Source organism: Panthera pardus, unplaced genomic scaffold (genome assembly GCF_024362965.1).
Source record: "Panthera pardus isolate Hobbes unplaced genomic scaffold, ASM2436296v1 HiC_scaffold_17, whole genome shotgun sequence".
In the NCBI taxonomy this organism is placed as follows: domain Eukaryota; kingdom Metazoa; phylum Chordata; class Mammalia; order Carnivora; family Felidae; genus Panthera; species Panthera pardus.
Window position 1 is genome coordinate 139,317,673 of NW_026526732.1, and position 20,447 is coordinate 139,338,119.

The 20,447-nt window shown below is 37.2% G+C and overlaps 1 protein-coding gene across 6 annotated transcripts in view; it reads right to left on the bottom strand.

Moving 5' to 3' along the window:
- The window catches only part of UBR2 (ubiquitin protein ligase E3 component n-recognin 2), a 123,921-nt gene that overhangs the window by 26,762 nt on the left and 76,712 nt on the right, over nucleotides 1–20,447 (bottom strand). For 5 of the 6 annotated variants that reach the window (XM_053905002.1, XM_053905003.1, XM_053905001.1 and 2 more), the window contains exons 16-31: nucleotides 19,847–19,908; nucleotides 19,081–19,191; nucleotides 18,080–18,145; nucleotides 16,567–16,689; nucleotides 16,363–16,426; nucleotides 15,288–15,412; nucleotides 12,200–12,252; nucleotides 10,891–10,993; nucleotides 9,850–9,898; nucleotides 9,264–9,418; nucleotides 7,502–7,604; nucleotides 4,425–4,534; nucleotides 4,233–4,313; nucleotides 3,728–3,906; nucleotides 2,543–2,742; nucleotides 436–529 (exon numbers count right to left, since the gene is read on the bottom strand). In XM_053905002.1, the coding sequence (XP_053760977.1) occupies nucleotides 436–529; nucleotides 2,543–2,742; nucleotides 3,728–3,906; nucleotides 4,233–4,313; nucleotides 4,425–4,534; nucleotides 7,502–7,604; nucleotides 9,264–9,418; nucleotides 9,850–9,898; nucleotides 10,891–10,993; nucleotides 12,200–12,252; nucleotides 15,288–15,412; nucleotides 16,363–16,426; nucleotides 16,567–16,689; nucleotides 18,080–18,145; nucleotides 19,081–19,191; nucleotides 19,847–19,908 (1,678 nt within the window). Of the gene's footprint in view, nucleotides 1–435; nucleotides 530–2,542; nucleotides 2,743–3,727; nucleotides 3,907–4,232; nucleotides 4,314–4,424; nucleotides 4,535–7,501; nucleotides 7,605–9,263; nucleotides 9,419–9,849; nucleotides 9,899–10,890; nucleotides 10,994–12,199; nucleotides 12,253–15,287; nucleotides 15,413–16,362; nucleotides 16,427–16,566; nucleotides 16,690–18,079; nucleotides 18,146–19,080; nucleotides 19,192–19,846; nucleotides 19,909–20,447 lie in introns of those variants that run through there. The other variant, XM_019457140.2, reaches the window with a different exon arrangement.

A 20,447-nucleotide genomic window follows, 5' to 3' on the forward strand; every position in this document is an offset into this window, starting at 1 on the left:
CATAGAAAGTACCAAAGTAGAGCAAATTCAAGGTGATCCCATCTTAGTTCGGGGAGCCACGACAATCTCAGGAAGTAACAAGGCAAGTTACTAACACCTTTAGAATCAAGAGGAATCAAGAGTGCACACCCTGGGAAGACACTACTCATCTAGGGTTTATGCCACCGTAAAAATCTTGTTCTTCATCCAGTTTGTTAGGTCACACAGATCCCCATATTAAAAGATATAGCTGATATACTATGAAGCTTCTAAGTCACTCCTTTAACACATATGACAAAGCAACTCAGTTTTGTTATCAGGCAGTGATACACAGTTTTTCCTTTACCATCTTTAGTTCTTTCTCCCTTTCTCTAGAATGAAATTTCCTTTATTTAAAAAGTTAATTTTGAGCCTTCGGATAAGCTTCTCTTGACTAATATTAAGAATATAAATTACCTTTGCCAACAATGGGCATGCATAATGTGCCCACAGCTACCAGTGTGTGTTCCGCAAGACAGATCAGGGTGCATGAATAATGGATCATATTTTTCTGCATTACAAAACAAACAAACAAAAAACAAAACAAAACAAAACAAACCAAGCATTTAATCTTCCTATAACAAATGTACAACTTTAAATTGTGAAATCCTTGATATGGGGTCGCATACTTGAAATGGAATGCTAGTTTATTCCTTTGAGATACTAGTAATTTATGCAAGACCCTGGATTATTGAGAAAGCAAGACTCTAATTTTCATCATCCTGAGCAAATTAAACATCCCTGAATTGTTAACTGAAACTGGAGTTCTGTATTATGTACATCCAATCTTCTGAACATTCCACGCTTTCAGGGCACTGAGAGACTCCCATTCCCTCCAAAAGCCCTGAGCTGGTAAGAGGAATATTCTTCACTGGGCTGCCTTTAATACTTTAGGACACCTGGGTCACAGTAAAGGTGTTGTGGCAGCAATGAGGCGCCCCCTAGGGGAGAGTCTGCCTAAATACACTAATGCAAAGGAGAGTCACAAATGAGAGCCAAAGGGGGAGCAAAATGTCCAGGACAGCAGCCCAGATGGGAAAGAGAGTAATTCAGACAGAGCCTTCCATTCTGGTGCTAATTTTTTATATTCAAAGGAGATGAAAACATGAATATAAACATAAGATGGGTGCCTGGCTGCTTTTGGAATTTTTGGAATTCTCTATGTAAATTAGTAATCTTAGAAATTCTACAACATTCTACAAACAATTACTCAAGTTTCAGTTTGGCTTATATACCAGAACAGTGCAAATGTCACAGCATAAATACAATCTTTTCTGATATAAATTGTGAAAGCATTTGGAAAACCTGCTTATAGACAGCCCAAGTTTTTTCTTCACAAAATAACTAATTAAATAAAATTGATAATTTTATCTTTGGCCTAGAATGAAATTTATAAACCGCTTAGTTGAAATGATCATTTTTTAAGATGAAGCAGATCAGTCTTTCTCAACTAGGTGCTTGAGATCCACACTGTGAAGACTTTCCTTATGGAGAAAAGGCTATCCTATAAGTGGGCTTTCAATTCTACAATGTAAAAGGCACTTGCTAAATAAGCGTTTTGCAAATTCCTAAGACACAGCTCCTACTCTCAAGAAGTTTACTGGAAGTCTTGAGGCATATGCACATAGAAACAAATCTAAGAGTATTGATATCAAAGTGTCTGTGATGGAAACAATAATGTGCAGCTTAGATGCCCCTGGAGGAATGAATGGCCTACTCGTTCCTCAGCAGTTGGAAGAGGGCACTTAATTGTTATTCCTCTTTAAGGGACAACTGCTTCACTCAAAGTCACACTTCTTTCCAGAGGTGGCCCACAACCAGTCACTGATCAGTGTTGGGGTTTAAAGACCAGTCCCCCTCGCTCCAACTCAGGACACCTCCAAAGGGCCATCCAGCTCCAGAGTTCCCATAGGGTAGGAAGAGGCCTTTGGGGGACTGCATTGAAGCTCACCTTTTCCCTTTGCCCAAACCTGCTTCCCTCCTCTCCATCCAGAGATGTTGATTCCAAGGCTCTTCCAAGCAAATGCCTTGCACGGTAATCTCTACTTCAAGAATCTGCTTTCTGGGGAACGCTATCCGTGATATTATCACTACTTCACATCAGAATCTGGCTCAAGGACTGCTTCTCACATACGTAACTCACACAACCGTTCCCAAGAGGTTCCATTTTGGATCGATCCATGAGACAAAATTATTATTATTTCAGTGTGCCAACTAATTACTAGGACTTTACAAGTGTGCTAAAGAATGGGAAAGACTGTTAAGTACCAAGTATGTTAATGTTCTATCACAAAGAAAAGCTTTTTTTTGAATCTCTGTTATTTACCAGCTATGTAATTCAGGACTCATAGTTAACCTTCTGGAGTGTTTCCACATCTGTCAACTGGAAAATTTCTGCCTACGGTAAAGCTGCCTAAGACACCACCAACACTACAGAGTTATTATTAGATTAATAAAATTTCTGTGTCACACCTGAGTGGCAGTCATTAAGGGGGAGGAGAGGATCTAGCTTTGAATGACTTACCTGGATCCTGAATGAATTTACTCCTGTTTTTTGATAATACAGTTGATCTTTGAACAAATGCTGCCAGGACCATTGCCTTGCTTTCCACCTTCACCTCTTGCTCCTCTTGACACAATATACAGGTAACAAACTGTCTCTGTTCAGGGACCTGAGTTTGTGCTGGGCCCAATGCTGTAAGTGTCGTATCTGAAACCATAGGGCTGCAATAAAAAGTGTACGAGTTTCATCAATGAGCCTAAGAAGTTTCCATTTAATCAGAAAACAGTGGATTCCAGATAGGTACATATTCCACACATGTGGTTTTGATGATCTGAGCAGCAGAAGTCTTTCACATAGATCAAACCATCTCCTGTAATCCTCACAGCAATCCAATATGCAACACAGAAGCCAGACACTCACTTAACTGACCCTAGTGCACTCATTCTTTTATGACTGTCAAGGGTGTTCTGTGTGACCCATCATCCTGAGCAGAAACATGGTATCTATAGTCAGATATATATGTATAAACATATCAATAAATTCAAATTCTAAGAGTAATTCCTATAATTGGAAGCTGTAAAATTTACCTACCAACCCTTCTAAATTACTTCAGGGTTCAAAGTGTACTTCTTTAAAAAAAAAAAAAAAAAAAAAAAATATATATATATATATATACATATATATATTATGTTTATTTATTTATTTAAAAAAATTAAAAAAAAAGTGTTTATTTATTTTTGAGACAGAGAGAGACACAGCATGAGCAGGGAAGGGGCAGAGAGAGGGAGACACAGAATGTGAAGCAGGCTCCAGGCTCTGAGCTGTCAGCACAGAGCCCGACGCGGGGCTCGAACTCACGAACTGTGAGATCATGACCTGAGCCGAAGTCGGGACGCTCAACCGACTGAGCCACCCAGGCGCCCCTATTTTATGTTTATTTTTGAGAGAGTGTACAAGCGGGAGAGGGGCAGAGAGAGAGGGAGACACAGAATCCAAAGCAGGCTCCAGGCTCCAAGCTGTCAGCACAGAGCCTGAGCAGGGCCCGAACCCACGAACCACGAGATCATGACCTGAGCTGAAGTCAGACGCTTAACCAACTGAGCCACCCAGGCGCCTCAAAAATATACTTCTAAGGAAGAAAAGCAACATCTTTTCTAGTTGAGAAACCAATGGTCAAGAGATTAAAAAATGTTGATTATTTTTTACCTATTATCAAGAACAGCGGAGGCAGAGGCATCCAGTTCTAAAGTCTGCTGAAAGAGTTCTTTGTTCTCATCAATAAAGTGCCGTTGCATCTCAGACATCTGGGCCATGATCTTTTCTCTGCGGAGCCTGGCAATCTCGGCTTTTCTCTTCCTCTCAGCTTTGTCTTTGTCTCTTGAACTCTGAAATTATGCTTCATTTAATTAGACCATTAGATGCTAAATGCACATTTTTACCCCAAGGGAGAACTATCTTTATTGTAAATACTGGTTAAAAACTATTTTATAATCTCATTTATCTAAACAAGAGAAAAGATTTTTTTAACCTGTTAAAAAAAAGGCAGAGCAAAAAAAATTGCTACAATAAATAAAGATAAACAAATAGTGGCACGTTTCTTGGAATTCACATTTTTTGTGAATATCAACTACCAACTTATTGCAGACAAATTAAATTACTTATAGTGAACTTGCTACAATGCTGCAGTAGGACCACATGCTGCCTCTTATACCTCCTCCATTATGGTTCCTTCAGTCTCTGCCACGGGACTGGTGGACGAACTCTCTCTCATCTTCTTAATAGCATTAAAAGTCTATGACAAAAAGGATCAGTTATTTGGAAGCTATGAAATATTATCAAAATTTAAAGATAACAAACACTGAATGTTTCTTGCAAAAAAGCAGAGCGATGCAGGAAATTTTACCTTTAATATCCACCTAATCATGTCTTTGTGGACGTCTAGGTAGGGAGCGTTCTGTAGTGTTTCCAGCATAGCCAGTATGCTAGGAGAGTTGTTTGGGGCTTCACCCGGTTCTAAGGCAGAAAAAATAAAACTCACGATAACAACAGCTACCACTTCACAGTGCTTATTACTGTGCATGAGAAGATAAATAAAGTTGCTTATAACATCATCTGCCCATCATTTAATTACAGCTCTGCTTTTTAGAGATTTTCAATATTTCTTAAAAATGTAATATATCTGTACTTTTCAAACAAATTGTTAACTAGAATGCTTTCATCATTCAAAACGGACATCTTACACCAAATGATTATTTTAACATAGCTTTTAGCAAGATTAAATAAAAACCCAGCTGAAAGGACTACCTCAGATTTTACAAAGTCTAAGAAAAGAGCTGGATTACAGGTGTGTGTGTGTGTGTGTGTGTGTGTGTGTGTGTGTGTGTGTGTAAAAATATATCAATGTGTTTTGGCCTTTTAATAAAACCTAGATTCAAAATAAAATCCATTTCTCTCTCTGTAAGTTATTTTTTATTTGAGGGAAAGACATACATGTCAAGTCCATAATCTCAAGAGTATACTTAATCTAATGTTAGCTGATTTAGTTTTATAGTCAGAAATGTCCAGTTCTTGATTTTCTTTAAGTGCTGCCATTTAGGCAAAATATTCCTAGGAGGGGAAGAGACTAAACTATGCGCTCTTTAATATTCTTTCAGATCTAAAGTTCTGTGGCTATAGTTTAGGGATTTGACTCTAAACAGTGTGGTTTCTTTTTTTAATTTTTTTTTTTTAACGTATATTATTTTTGAGACAGAGAGAGACAGAGCATGAACAGGGGAGGGTCAGAGAGCGAGGGAGACTCAGAATCTGAAACAGGCTCCAGGCTCTGAGCCGTCAGCACAGAGCCTGACGCGGGGCCAGAACTCACGGACTGTGAGATCATGACCTGAGCCGAAGTCGGACACTTAACCGACTGAGCCACCCAGGCGCCCCTAAACAGTGTGTTTTAATTATATAAAATGTTTAAAGAAAAATATAAGGAGGGGCGCCTGGGTGGCTCAGTTGGTTAAGCGCCCGACTTTAGCTCAGGTCATGATCTCGTGGTTCATGGGTTCGAACCCCGTGTCGGGCTCTGTGCTGACAGCTGAGAGCCTGGAGCCTGCTTTGGATTCTGTGTCTCCCTCTCTCTCTGTATCTCTCCTGCTCACGCTATGTCTCTCTCTCTCTCAAAAATAAATAAAAACATTTAAAAAAATTTAAAGAGAAATATAAAGAATGTTCAGAGAAAATGATGATTATTGAAAAGAAAGACAAAAAGAGAAACAGAATCTGAGATTGTATAGTGATGAGTGGATGAAATTAGGGAGTTTTCTGTGTGGTTATCCTGAAGTAAAAAAAAAAAAGACGGCACAAGATACAATGCTAATCCATAGAAAGAAATACTGACAGAGAAAAGAATAGGGAAAGGCTGGCACCTAACAACATAGTCTTCAGTGGGGAAAGGCAGTTTCCTGTCTTCCTCCCACTTTCCTGGATGAGGGCAAAAGGGGAAAAATAGAGAACTAGCAGCAAATAAGACCACTCCTGTCATAACACCTACTGTCACTCTCAGGATACCACCACAAATTCTTTAAAATACCTCAGCAAATGGATGATTGTAGGTCTGGGGCAGGGAAAGCACAAATGCGCCTGGGGCATCTTTTGTGCCAGAAAGCAATGTGGTGCGCAAATACTAATGGGCTTGGGTCAAAAGAACAGTGAAGCCAATTGAATAGATTCCCAGTGACCAAGATTGGCAGTTTAAGCTTCAAAAAGAAACTATTTTAAAAAGGAAATCTTGATATGTGACTATAAAACACTGAATAAATAAAAATCAAAGAGTAGTATTTTTTTCTTTTTTTAGAGAGAGAAAATGAGCATGTGAGCAGGGGAGAGGGGCAAAGGGAGAGAGGGAAAGAGACTCTTAAGCAGACTCCACGCTCAGTGCGGAGCCCGACACGGGGCTCAATCCCAAAGCCCTGGGATCATGACCTGAGCTGAAATCAAGGTCAACAGACTGAACCACCCAGGTGCCCTCCAAGAGTAATATTAAAAACCAAAAACACAACCATCCTAAGCAAACAAAAAAGATTTACAGTTGTCACCACTGAAGGCAACTTTAGACGAACTGCTTATTTTGAAAATCAGTAAAGGAAAACCTTTTCCTTAGAGAAGAAACACGATGGCTAAAACAAATGGTTTTAAAAAGTGTGCAAATATTAAAGTAAATATAGCAAAGTACTAATTACTGAATCTAAGTGGTAGGTACATGGATGTTTACTGTACCAACTCTTGCCTGTATGTTTAAAATTTTTAATAATAAAAAGCTAGTAAAGAGGTGCCTGGGTGGCTCAGTCAGTTAAGTGTCTCTTGATTTTGGCACAGGTCATGATCTCAAGTTGGGGAGACTGAGCCCTGCGTTAGGCTCTATGCTGACAGTGTGGGGCCTGATTGGGATTCTCTCTCTCTCACTCCCTGCCCCTTCCCTCATGCACACGCTCTCTCAAAATAAATAAACATCTAAAAAAAAAAAAAAAAAGCTAGAAAAAAAGTCTCCTGGCCTTTGAGAAAAAAATCACATTACTTTATATAAAATGATACACTAATTCCCTATAGCACATTTTCTTCTTTTCAGTGTCTTTATAAGGTAATAGCAATAATGTAGAAGTGAAATCCTGATAGCATACTTTGTGTTTTCAAAAGCATATGTGAGAATTTAAATGTATGCACTATATTGATTTCAAACTAAGGACTCCTCATTAAGGTTTTCAGTTTATAAATTAAAATTTATGTATTTTAAGTATGCACAGTCCCTAAGTATTTTTATGAATATATATCAGGATCTGATATAGTACCTTTAACACACAGATGAATACATACAGCCTCAGAAATTTGGATCCATTATAACCTGTTTAGAATTTACATGAGCAAATAAGAGGTTATATTCCATATTTAAAATCACTGGTATCTTGAATTAGTTTAGTAAAAAGTGTATATACATACTTGATATCTTCTGAGTGAAGGTAAATGTTACTACATGCTCTTCTGTGACACTGTCCAAATGCTGTTTTTCTTCCTGAAGTGCCATTCCAATTAAATGTAACACCTCAAATAAAATATTTTGTAACTTTTAGTAAATCAGAAACCAAGTACATATTTTTGTAAGAAATAACAAAAATGTTCATTATTGAGAAAAGATAAAGCAAACCACTGAAGACCAAGTGCCGTAAAAAAACAGGCTGAAGTACTAATTTTTATTAAATTCAAACTCTGACCAACCATTCATATAATATGTACTTTTCAGTTTTATGCTATCCCTATACTATGGTCTTAAAAAAATCTTCAAAGAATCTCAGTGGCCAAATAATTAGAGCTGAAAGCATCTATCATGTAATGAGCTAGTCTACAATACTCTCTAGTTAAATTTCTCTAAGGACTAAAAATCTTAATCATCTCAGAAAGACCGATACTTTTATTTCTAATGCCACGTAACTTATAATGATGTTAACAGTTCTTCTTTATATCTCGCAAAAAATTCCTTACCAGGCTTCTAAGAAAATATAAAATTACACCGAGTCTATTTGCATTTTTACTGCTCTTATCCTGCTCCTCAATTTTTGAAGGAGATGTATGTAGGGCGTCTGTTCGTTTCCCCACACAAAGAGCTACTGTGGCTGTTGGAGACTTGGATGAATTAGGTTAGCTTGAATGACACAAAGCAAATGTACACAAAAGGTAAATAGCCTTCACTCTTTTTTTTTCTCCATCATTTCCGACAAATCTTTTGCTCAGATAATACTGATGGTCTCTAGTAGACCATAGCTTTGTGCTTTTACGTTTTAAGCATATTTATAAATGGGAGGGGGGTATAAGTATACACACATCTTAGCCAATGAGATACTTGAGGCTGCTGAGACAATGGAAAGAAAAGTAGCTTTGGAAGAAGGCTCTGGAAGAATGCTCACTTTCATTTGTATCCTGGCTTCACTGCTTTCAAGCTACATGGCTTCAGGGAATCCCTCTGAGCCTAATTTCATCATCTTTAAAATGGAAAAAACCAGTTTCCCTTTAGAGTTCTGAAGATTGCAAATATTGTACGTAAAAGTACTTAGCACAGAATAAGGTACAGAGTAGGCTAAGTCTATTAACTGAATAATTACTATTATGTTATTTACTAATTGAGTGACACGCACAAGCTGACTGAATCTCACTGAAAACTGACTTGCTCATCTACATAATGGAAAAAGTTGTATCTACCCAAAAGGGATGTTGTGTGAATTCAATAAATAAATAATTCAAGAATGACTTACATCAAAGCTATAAAGTAAAATACCAACAAGGTTCTAGACATGTCACTTACTAGCTATAAGACCATTAGTCTGTGAGTTTCAATTTCTTCAACTGCAAAATACAGATACTGATGAACCCACGGGGGTTTTGAGGGAATTAAATAAAAAACACAGGTCAAAGATAACACATTATACAAACGTCAGAGTACTGCATAAACAAAGACATATCACCAACAATCAATGAGAAGCAGATAGGCCAACAAGAAAAGGGAACCACACCATGTGGTACAAAAACATATCTGTCTGGCTATCATTTTCACTGTCAGACACAAAAAACAGTAATAATATTACTATATTTCAAATTAAGGTAACATGGCATTTTGTGCTAAGTTGTCTGTACATAGATATGGACAAGAATATTCTGGCTTTTACCAAAAACACACAGAAATATAAGTAATAAATGTCTTCAAACCTACCCTTTGCAGCATGGACTCAGACCAGGCATATCCATTATGTTCTACAGCCCACTGCAGTATTGTCCTCATGATGCACAACATCACGTCTGACTGCAAAATGTTTACCAGACTTGCAAACAGAGGGCAAAATGGAGGCAGAACTGGAGGTGGAAGTGCTGCACAAATAAAGTTATTATTGGTTTCTTTGTAGAACATGTTTAAAAAAAAAAAACAAAACCAAACAAACCTATCCCTGTATTAGATACTTTTGATAGGTCTTCATTCAAAGAATATCCACTAATACACGTTAAAACTATATTTTACCTTCTCAAGGTCAAATGCATAAAAACAGCTACAAAAATAGAAGCAGTACAGAGGAAAGCTTTGTTTTCCCTAGAAATGTCTTAGGATCTGAGACAAAATCAGTAACCCAAAGGTGACTCAGTACTAATTATTCCTATATTTGCATATTTATTAGCCTTGAATGTTCCCTCGGAAAGCATATATTTAAATCTTTCACTTCATCAAGGATAATCATTATAGTCGATAGAAAACGTTTAACAAGGAGAAGAGACTGACAAGAGAGTTTTAGAAAGATTAAAAGTACCTGTATCTTCCCTATTTTGTCTTTTCAATTTCCGTTGAGCTTCCTCTGCCTAATAAGAAAGGAAGACATTTGGACAGGGAATTAGCAATGCACAACCACCTAATACCCAAAACTACTAAGTTAGTCTTTGTCATATCATCTTCTGATTTCATTTTACTTATTTATTTACTTTATTATTTTTTTTTGTTGGCGGGGGTGGGGGGAGAGGTGGAGGCGGAAAACTGAGGATCTGAAGCAGGCTCCATGCTAACAGCAGAGAGCCCAATGATGGGCTCGAACTCATGAACCATGAGATCATGATCTGAGCCGAAGTCAGATGCTTAACTGACTAAGCCATCCAGGTGCCTCTCATCTTCTGATTTTAGAAGAGATTTACCCTTAGTTTTATATATAGTCCCCCCCTCCCCACACCGACACATCAAGGTTATTTTTTTCCCCACTAACCATCCCCCCCACCCCCCAAACCCCAAGGAGTTCTTTCTTATTTTAAAAAGCAGGGGAAACATATACAAACCAAAACCAAAAAAGTTATTTGGGTCTGAGCTCTGCAACACGCATCTAAAAGTAAACAAAAGCTTCATGTTCAAGTTTAATTAACGGCATCTACTGAAAAAGTATTTTAAGAGTAGACTGCTAAAAGACAAAATTTGACTAAGACTCATGAGGAAAATTCCATAAATTTCTATGGGAAAACATGTTAAGTAGTAGCAATTCTGAAATGAACATAAAATGGCTTAACTGACTATTACATAGGTTGACAATCTGTCTTCAAAAGCCAGTAAAATACAATTACATATGTGTGGTTATGTATATAATTATATAGATCTTATGTATGTAGCAAACATGGGGAGGGGGAACCCAAAATGTTAGGAAGTGATATTTTAGGTAATCTATACTTTCCTTCATTATACTTTGTATATTTTTCAAATTTCCTATAATAAAAATGTATCCTTTTTCAATCTCTGAAAAGCAGTAAAAGTTGTTTAGGAAAAACAAAGAAACACAGCTCTTCCTCAGTACACTTTTAATTTTCCCAATTACCTTGGACTGCTCTGCCCTTGAAAAGTGATAGAAATACAAATTGAACTCTTTGGCGCACTCTGGTTTCAGTTCGTACATGCCTCGTCCTGTTAATCCAGGTTTTCTACGGAAAAAAAGTCCTTAAAATATTATTACTAAAGTCATACACTAATTTATGACACAAGCTTAGGTAACAGAATAAAAAATCAAAGCTCTCATTTACTTCTGGTGGATGTAAGCTGTTACTATTTTCTATGGGTTACTTTGGCAATCTACAGCAAAGCTCTATGTACATCATTTTGCCCGACACATCCACTTTGAATTAATCCTAACTGGACAGGTGAATGTGATGGTCATTGTAGTGACAATTCAAAGTCTAACTATAGGGAATAGGTTATGCACATTACGACACCTCTAAACAGTTGAACATCACTAAAAGTAATAATAATTTTTAAATTTTGACATATATAAGATATCTCTGATAAGTTCTACTTATCAGAGTAGAAGTGGAAAAAAGTAGGTACAATTTTAAGGTTTAGAGAATCTTTTATATATATATATGTGTATATATATATATATATATATATACACCTTTTATATATATTATATATATATTTCTGTATTTTCTATAAAAGCAAGTGTTGTATCTTTTAATTTAATTTAATTTAATTTGATTTAATTTAATTTAATTTAATTTTAGTCTTCACACCCAGTGCAGAGCCCAATGCAGGGCTTGAACTCATGACCCCAAGATCAAGACCTGAGCTGAGATCAAGAGTCAATGTTTAACTGGCTGAGCCACCCAGATGTCCCCATATATTGTATCTTTATAATCAACAAAAATAAAGACATTACTGTTGGGGTGGGAGCAAGGAAAAAGCAGCATTGAGAAGCTGCCTCAACAACCTTAGTGGGGATAAACTGGTTTACTGACTGGGCAATGCACTGGAAGAGTGAAGGCAGTATTCAAAGGCCATCCCATAACTTAGGAGGCACATTCAAATGAAAACGAAGAAAGCAGTTTTAAGAAAGCTCAATGCACTGCCTTAGGTCATCTGTTCAGTTTAATGTCAATTATTCTGAAACTATCAGCTATGAACACTGGTTCTGAGCACAGCGAACATTCTCATAAATCAATTTTAGTTACTGAGTGAAGAGCTAGATCAGAAGAGTGAAAGGACAGTGAGAAATCTAGTTCAGAATTATGTATCTGAAAAGGCTGTCACTCTCTGAAGGCAACAATTTCATTCTCAGTTCCATCAAAGGAAACGCCAAGAAAAATTAATATATTAAAAACAACTGAACTGGAAACAACAGGAAGTAAACTCACTTGAAATGCGCAACTGCTTCAATTACGCTCTCCATGCCAGTCTCCTTGTTCTCCTAACAGTATGAGAAACAAGTGTGTTTCATGTTAATTGTGTATCTGCTAGCACTTTAAACATTGTGCTTTTCTCTCTCTCTTTTTTAACTTTTATTTTTGAGAGAGTGAGACAGAACGTGAGCAACGAGGGGCAGAGAGAGAGAGGGAGACACAGAAGCAGGGTCCAGGCTCTGAGCTGTCAGCACAGAGTCCAATGCAGGGCTCAAACCCACAAACCATGAGATCGTGACCTGAGCTGAAGCTGGATGCTTAACCCACTGAGCCACCCAGGTGCCCCTGTGCTGTTCTCTTCTTAAGCCTTACACAGCAACTCTATGAAGCGGCTATACTATTATCCCAGTTTTTATAGCCGAGGATTCCATAGTAAACATAATTATTAATACATAACAAGGGAAATTTAGTTGATAAGCTAACATTCATTCAAACTCATACAGTTAAAAATAAGTCACTATCCTACGGTTTCAAGGTGACAGCTTTCAAAAGGAATTAACTTAAAAGCACAAAGTACACATAACATTTAAAATTTACGTAAGATATTTAGCATTTCGTGAAGGTTACACTAATTTCTTATCTATTTTTGGTAAAACAGCATTTCCGAAATCATATCCTATTCATAACAAGATGTAAATAGGAATTCTAATTAAAGAATTCTCTGGTCAAAAATGTTTGGCAAATATAGTTGCCATTACTTTGTACAAGATGTATTTTAAAATGCTGTTTTAAATTGTATTCTTCTTTATTCTAAAGTCGAAGTGAAACTGTAATCGCTTTCTCATCTAGCAACTCAGGATTCGTTTCCTGTATTAAAAAAGCACAAGTAATTTTTATCCTGACTAGATATCTAGTGGTATTAAGAAATTATTAATTATTGTTCTTTTAGGTGTGATCGTGGCATACGGATAGACAAGTTTTCCTAAAAGTCCTTTTGGACCAGTTTCTCCATGTTGGCCCTGACATCTAGAGCAGACAATTCTTTGCTATGGGGGTTCTGTCCTGTGCATTGCAGGATATTCAGCTGCACCTCTGGCTTCTGCTCACTGGATGCCAGGAGCACCATACGACCCTGCCCTGAGTGGTGATCTGGCCAAATGTCTCGTGGGGGCAAAGTTGTCCCTGGCCGAGAACCATTGTTTTACACACATACAATTCTATTTATAGATGAAATGGTAAATCTGGTATTCTGGGCTTTTTGTTCGTTTGTTTTGTTTTGTTTTGTTTTGGTTAGAACAGCTCAGCAAAATAAAATTCTGGATTACTGTTGTACAACAGTACACCTACATCAAACAGGCCAAAAAAATAAATAAAACAGCACAGACAAAAAAGGAAAAAAATAAAATCTTTTACCTTTGGCCCTTTTAACCATCTCATACAAACCAACTACTTATAGTACAGCTAAGTACATACATAAAAAAAGTTACTGGAATGCTCGGAATTAAGACTGTTTGTTGTTGTTGTTGTTTCTGTTTGTTTTTTTTTTTCAAAGTTTTTTTTTTTCTCCTTTGGAATTATAACGAACATGGTCCACCACAAGTAAAGTCAGAAGTAGAACAGAGAACACTCCAAAGGCTGGTTTGGTCATCTGAGATCATTAAAAATGGTTGACCCCTAACAATACATACAAAAAATATTAAATGTAAATAAAAAACACAAATGAATTTTCCTTTTTCAAGTACTTTTAAGAAAAAAACCAGGGCCTTGGAAGTTTTGACTCTTTTTTTTCCCTCCCCTGTTGCAAACTCATGCTGTGGTTTTGGTTGGATGGTGGAGAGCGTGTATGGTCATCTGTGGCTTAACTTGACATTCTTAACAAAATAATCCGGGGGTGGGAGGGGCAGGGATTCATGGTTGGGGTAAACATAAAACAAGACTAGTTGAAACTGGAGATGGGTTCTGTTATGTTTTCTATTTCTATAGATATCTGAAATTTTTCATAATGCAAGGTTTAAAGGAAGTATTACTATGAAACAAATAGGGGTTTAAATCCCAGAAGAATGACCATTAAGGTTGAAAGTTTTGATCTATGTTTCAAATTTGGGGAAACATTTTGAAAAGCCTCAAGGAAATAAGGACCACTCCTAACCATAAGTGTTGGTTATCTATCTGAAAAACCCTGTGGCTGAAAAATAGGTGGCCAAAGACCTTGAGATCCTAGAGGAGAAACAGTTATAATTAGCCTCTGAATGCCCATGAACATTATTTTACATTCACTAGAAGGAAAAGAGATGGCTCCCTAAGAAGAGTTTTTGAATGCTTCAGAAGGAAAAAGCTCTGGAAAATTTCAGTTTGCTCAACACAGCCGGGCAGGTATTTTCTCACTTCCTTCTCCAATACACTAGGTTAAACATTACACCACCCATGGCAACTTTGTAGTAAAGACTCTATAACAAGCCCTTATCTACTGGATACATAAATTCAGTTCTCAAGACCAGGTTTACTTTTTTTTTTTTAATGTTTATTTATTTTGAGAGAGAGAGAGACAGACACAGAGTGTGAGCGGGGGAGGGGCAGAGAGAGAAGGAGACAGAACCCGAAGCAGGGCCTAGGCTCTGAGCTGTCAGCACAGAGCCTAACGCGGGGCTCGAACTCACGAACCACGAGATCATGACCTGAACTGAAGTTGGACGTTCAACTGACTGAGCCACCAGGCGCCCCAAGACCAGGTTTACTTTTATTTAGCATCCTTATCTCTTCTAAGAATTCCCTGTAAGAGATTCTACTTCTATGCTCTTTTCTATCCCCCATCCCTAGTATTCTCTTTTTTTTTTCAGCATTAAAACATTTTTTTTTAAAGTAATCTCTATGCCCAACATGGGGATCAAACCCATGACCCCAAGTTCAAGAGTCACATGCTCTGCAACTGAGCCAGCCAAGCACCCTTCTAATAATTTCTAGTAAGAGCGACTAGTAGGAGTTATACATGTCCTAGAACTGTAGTCTTTATCACTGGAAAAGGTATACAGAAGTAATCTCTACACACTAGCCCGACAGGGAGGGAAGAATTTCTAAATTTCTTTTTTAAGGTATAGGTACTTACATCTTCAGGTAAAGACTTCACCAGTTCACTATGAGCCATAGGTTTGATGCTTAATTGATGGATAATCTCTCGCTTAATTTCATCTGTAGCATTTACCTGTCCAACTCCAGGACTAAATCTCTCTCCTGTCAATGCAAAAGTACATATCCACACATTTAACATAACCAGCATACTTAAGCAGTATATACTTATAATTCATGCAACACAATATATTTTTCTTTCTATGCAATGGGAAGGTAGCAACTGGCTTGGCAACAAGCTAGGGTGAGAGCAGCTCTTAACCTCTGAGGCTCAGACACAACAAGTGAGTGCAGGGTTTGGGCAAAGGAGAGAAAACTCTGGTTGCTGTTTTGAAAGAATGGGATCAGAAGGCAGGAAGGAACTGGATGTAGTAGAAAAGTGGTACAGCAGTAGTTGAACCAGTAGCCTCGGAAACTGCTTTCCCGCCATGTGGCACATGGTAGCAGGGAGGGGAGCCTTCCTTTGTCCTTCTATCTAGTGGCAAATAAGATATCACCTCCTGACAGTAGCCAGGATTCTCTGTTCTATGAACTAACAGAGTCTAAAATAGCAGAGGAGGTGGGGAAGGTATAGGATAAAAGAATAGGAAAGATGGAGGTGACAAGACTGAAAATACAGGCAGTAAGAAAAGAAACCTGCATCTATTAGCCACATGTCTCTATTAATTTATTATTATTATTATTGTATCTAAAGCCAAGATAATAGTTTTGTGACACAAAACCATGGCAGGAAACATCCCTAAGATATAAAGTAACAGTAAATAGATCCTAAATATCCTATTCTTGCTTGCTCTTCTGTTCCCCTTCTTTCTCCTCAGACAAGGAGCCTTTCAGATAATTCTACTTCAGTGGGTCTACTCTCTTGTTCCAAATTGCCACAGGACCATCACTCTTGGTGCTACGGTAACCAGAGGGGAGAAAGACGTGAATGCTCTAACCTTCCCCCCAAACTGAAGAACCGCTCAACTAAAAGAAACATAGCTCAGAAATTCTGAACTATTTGCCACCACAAAAGCCAATGTAATTTATAAAGGTCGCAAACAATCTAAACTTACCAACAAGCATTATGATGAGGTATAGCATTTCTTCTATTAGAGTATTATTTTGCTGAACTACATCCTGTAGCAAGTGGGGGGAGAGAAAGTTCAGAGATAAGAATACCAGTAGTGTATTATCTCAGGTGATGAATGTACCCCAAAAGAATGGAAGATACTTCTTTAAATGAGGCTTATAAACGGGCTTATAAAACATGCTCTTACCTTATGGGTAATCTCTGAGCTAAATCTCTTCCCATAGTCTGGAGTACTGAAAATCTGATAAAGTTCAAAGCGGCTGAGCATTATCATCAGGAAATGATTCGGATCCATCATAGAGACACCTGTCTTTTTTTTTTTTTTTTAATGTTTGAGATAAAGGAAAAGAGGGAGGTCAAAAGGGTTACTAAATAATTAGTGAAAGATATTTTGGGTTGCATAGGTGAAAACAGCTTAGTCACCAATCCCAATACAAGATGAAAACCCATTTAGCCCAATTCCCTACTTGTGGAAGCTACAAGTGTGGACAAGAATCTAAGTTGGTAAAACAAAATGAAATAGAAACAAAACAACCCTCCCCTAAACCAACACATCCGAGTAACATGGACTATAGGTTCTCTTTCCTTTTAATGCTTTGAATTACTTGCAACCCCATGAATTCAGTTCTTAAGTTTTATTTCAGCATTCTCCTGTCACCATCTAGTATGTGGACTCAGAGAGAAATGTGATATGGCAATTAAGCTTCTAGTACTTTTTATATACATGATATTAGACTGTTACCAAGAACTCTCAAACTAATTTTTGCTGATAAAAACTATACTAACTGAAGTAACAGCTTTTAAGTATTAGTTTAATTCTCCTTTAATTTCATCTGTATAAATTCTAAATCAACTTGGATTTTAATTTATTTTGAACCAATCATATTTGGAATTTATATTCCATAACTTTTCTATAATTTTTCAATCCACAGCAATAATATGGAAAAACTACTATGTGATAAGTATTGTGCTATGCACAACAGACAAACAGGGACTAAGATATAGTTGCCATGATTTAGTGGAGGGGACAAAAAGTAAATAGGCAACCACAATCCAGAGCTATGAAAGCTACGCTGGGGATGAGCACCATGCTATGGGCCTTCCCAAATGGGATACGTAGCCACATTATTGTGTGTCTGCAATGGCTTTCTGGAGAAAGTGACCCTGAACACTTACACATGCAGGAAAACAAGTTACTAGGTAAATGGAAAAGGAAGGAGGTAGGGTGGGCAAACTAGGGAGCAAAAGAAAGAAATGTGCAGAGTTTAAGACTTAAGACAGAGCGTGGCAATTTTGGAGAATTTTAAGAAAGGTCAGTTTCACAAGCCTTGGAAATCAAATCAGTTTAAGGGGGTTGGGGCTTTAAGGGGGTTGGGGACAATGAAAAAAGGACGGCTTTCAGGTTTCTGACTCTAACAACTATATACACTGTTGAACAATACATGCAAGATAGGAAACACAAGATAGGAGGAAGGTATGGAGGAAATAAGAGTAGTTTGAATATGTTAAATCTGAGATGTGTCCAGGAAATCTAGATGAAAATGTTCTACAGGCTCTTAGTCATATGAGTTTGGAGCTCAGTAGACAAGGCTAGGCTAAAGTTACAGATTTGGAAGTAATCCTAAGTGACTGGGTTCTGTAGAAATAACAAGGAAAACAATTCCTAATGAACTGTAAGTTTAATGCTTTTAATTCATTACCTGAAGCATTACTATATCCTTGTCAAACATTTCACGCCTGCATTTCACATTATGGTAGTAATAAATCTAAAAAAAAATAATAATAATTACATTGGGCAAATAGGTTTTTATTTGTGCAGGTCCCTCCTCTCCCCAATCCCCAAGAGCACATGGGTTCAATGCAAGTGTGAATGTGTGTGTGTGCACAAGCACCAACACACAATGTGGCTTCCTCAACAGTTAATGCTATCTTAGCAGAGATTAATTAATTAGAAATTTTGAGATTTCAGTGTTCACTGTATGGTTCACATTTTGCAGCTAACTTTCTGGTTCTCCCAAGAAAGTTACTTCTGTAAGGTTTATAGCTACGAAAAATGGGGGGAAAACCTTATCTATACCAAGACTTGATGAAGTCTAAAACTTAAAACCTCAATTTCAGAGCTAATTACTATAGAGCTTTTTTTGATTGAAGTAGAGTCGACACACAATGTTACATGAGTTTCAGGTGTACAAGACAGTGATCGGACAAGTCTACACGTTACGCTGTGCTCACAAGTATAGGTACCATCTGTCACCATATAACACTATTATAATACCATTGACTCTATTCCCTATGCTGTGCCTCTCATCCTGACTCCAAAATTAGAAACCTATACCTCCCACTCAGCTTCACCCATTTTACCCATCCTCCGACTCCCTCCCCTCTGACAACCATCTAACAGAACTTTTACCACAATTTAAAGGGATGAAATCTGAATTATTATATTACATTTGTTGTTCTAAAAAATGATCTCAAGTTAAATATCAAGAAAATTAAGTTCATTTGTACTTTTGATATTGTTTCTTGACAAAGTATGAATAAAAGTTCCAAGAAACATTTTGGTTTAACATTACATTTATCTTCTTGAACAATTTTAATATAGTTACTCAACTTTCAATGACTTAAGTATGTTGAAAATTACAACCTTCACAGAAGTCAAAGGAATGGATGAAAACTATTCATAAACTAAAAATACACTTACCTGGTTTACTAAAGAGAACCCATTTCTTCTCCACATTCCTGCATGTACTTGGGCACATAAAACAAGACATCTAAGAGGGTGTTCTATCAACATGGGTGGGCTAAGTTCACTCTGTAAAGACAAAAAATAAAACAAAAAAAAAATACTCAAAAATCTCAACTCTATAAAGAAGACTGGTTGATAGGGATGGAAACTTTATATAAAACAGTAGTTAAAATTACTCAAAGTATGTTCGTGTGACGGTTAATTTTATGTGTCAACTTGGATAGGCCATGGTACCGTTTTTGATTAACACCAGTTAATGTTGCTGTGACGGTATTTTGTAGACGTGATTAATTTTTAAATCAGTAGACTCTGAGTGAAGCAGATTACTCTCCATAATGTGGGTGGACCTCATCCAATTAGTTCAAGGCCTTAAGAGAAAACACAGGATGAAGAAATTCTGCTTCCAGATTGCCTTTGGTCCTCAGACTACATCAACTCTTCCTTGGGTCCTCAGCCTGCCATGCCAGACCGCCAGGCAGGCATATTTCACACTTGTCAGGCCCATAAGTGCATGAGCCAATTCCTTACAATAAATCCATTTTTTTTCTGTCCCTTTCTTTCTCCATACTTACATACCCATGTGCACATGCATGTGGATACACTCTTCCACTGGTTCTGTTTTTCTGGAGAACTCTTGTTTAATAAAGTTTGTTTCAAACTGATTTCAAATACATGGAACATAATACATAGGTATTTACTTTTAAATGTTAGTACTACTTACTAGAGGTAGTAGCTCTGGAAATTTATATGCCACTTCACTTTTGCTTAATAATACATGTAAACCTGCATGGAAGAATAAACAAAAAAGTATTTCTACAACTGCAAGTCACTTAGAAAAAAGTCCTAAATATTCACTCAACTTTGTATCTAACTTCTTTTCTCTTTTTCTTTGGGAACTTATCCCATTACAAATTAAGATAGAAAATGAATTGCATCCATAAATGAAGCTTTTTAATTGATATTCTAATGAACCTCTGGATCAAAGGCACATTTAGAACCACAGTCTTAATTACATGTACTGATATACACAGATGACATTTTATGGAGATAAATGTTAGACATACAAACACACAAATGCAGTTATAGAACTATTAAAGCAATTTATATATGTTATGCCAACTTGAAGGTCATGTTTCATTGGGCTATGGAGTCTGTTCCCATTTAAAGTATAGTAGGAGAGATCCTTCTGGCAAGTGAACAGGGAAACTGGTTCTGGGATTCATGGTCTGCGTGGATCCTGATCTCAGAATTAAGTTCCCCAGAACTTCCAGTTTAAGATCAAAGCCTCTTAAATTCCTGACTGCAAAGGGCTGTTGTATAGC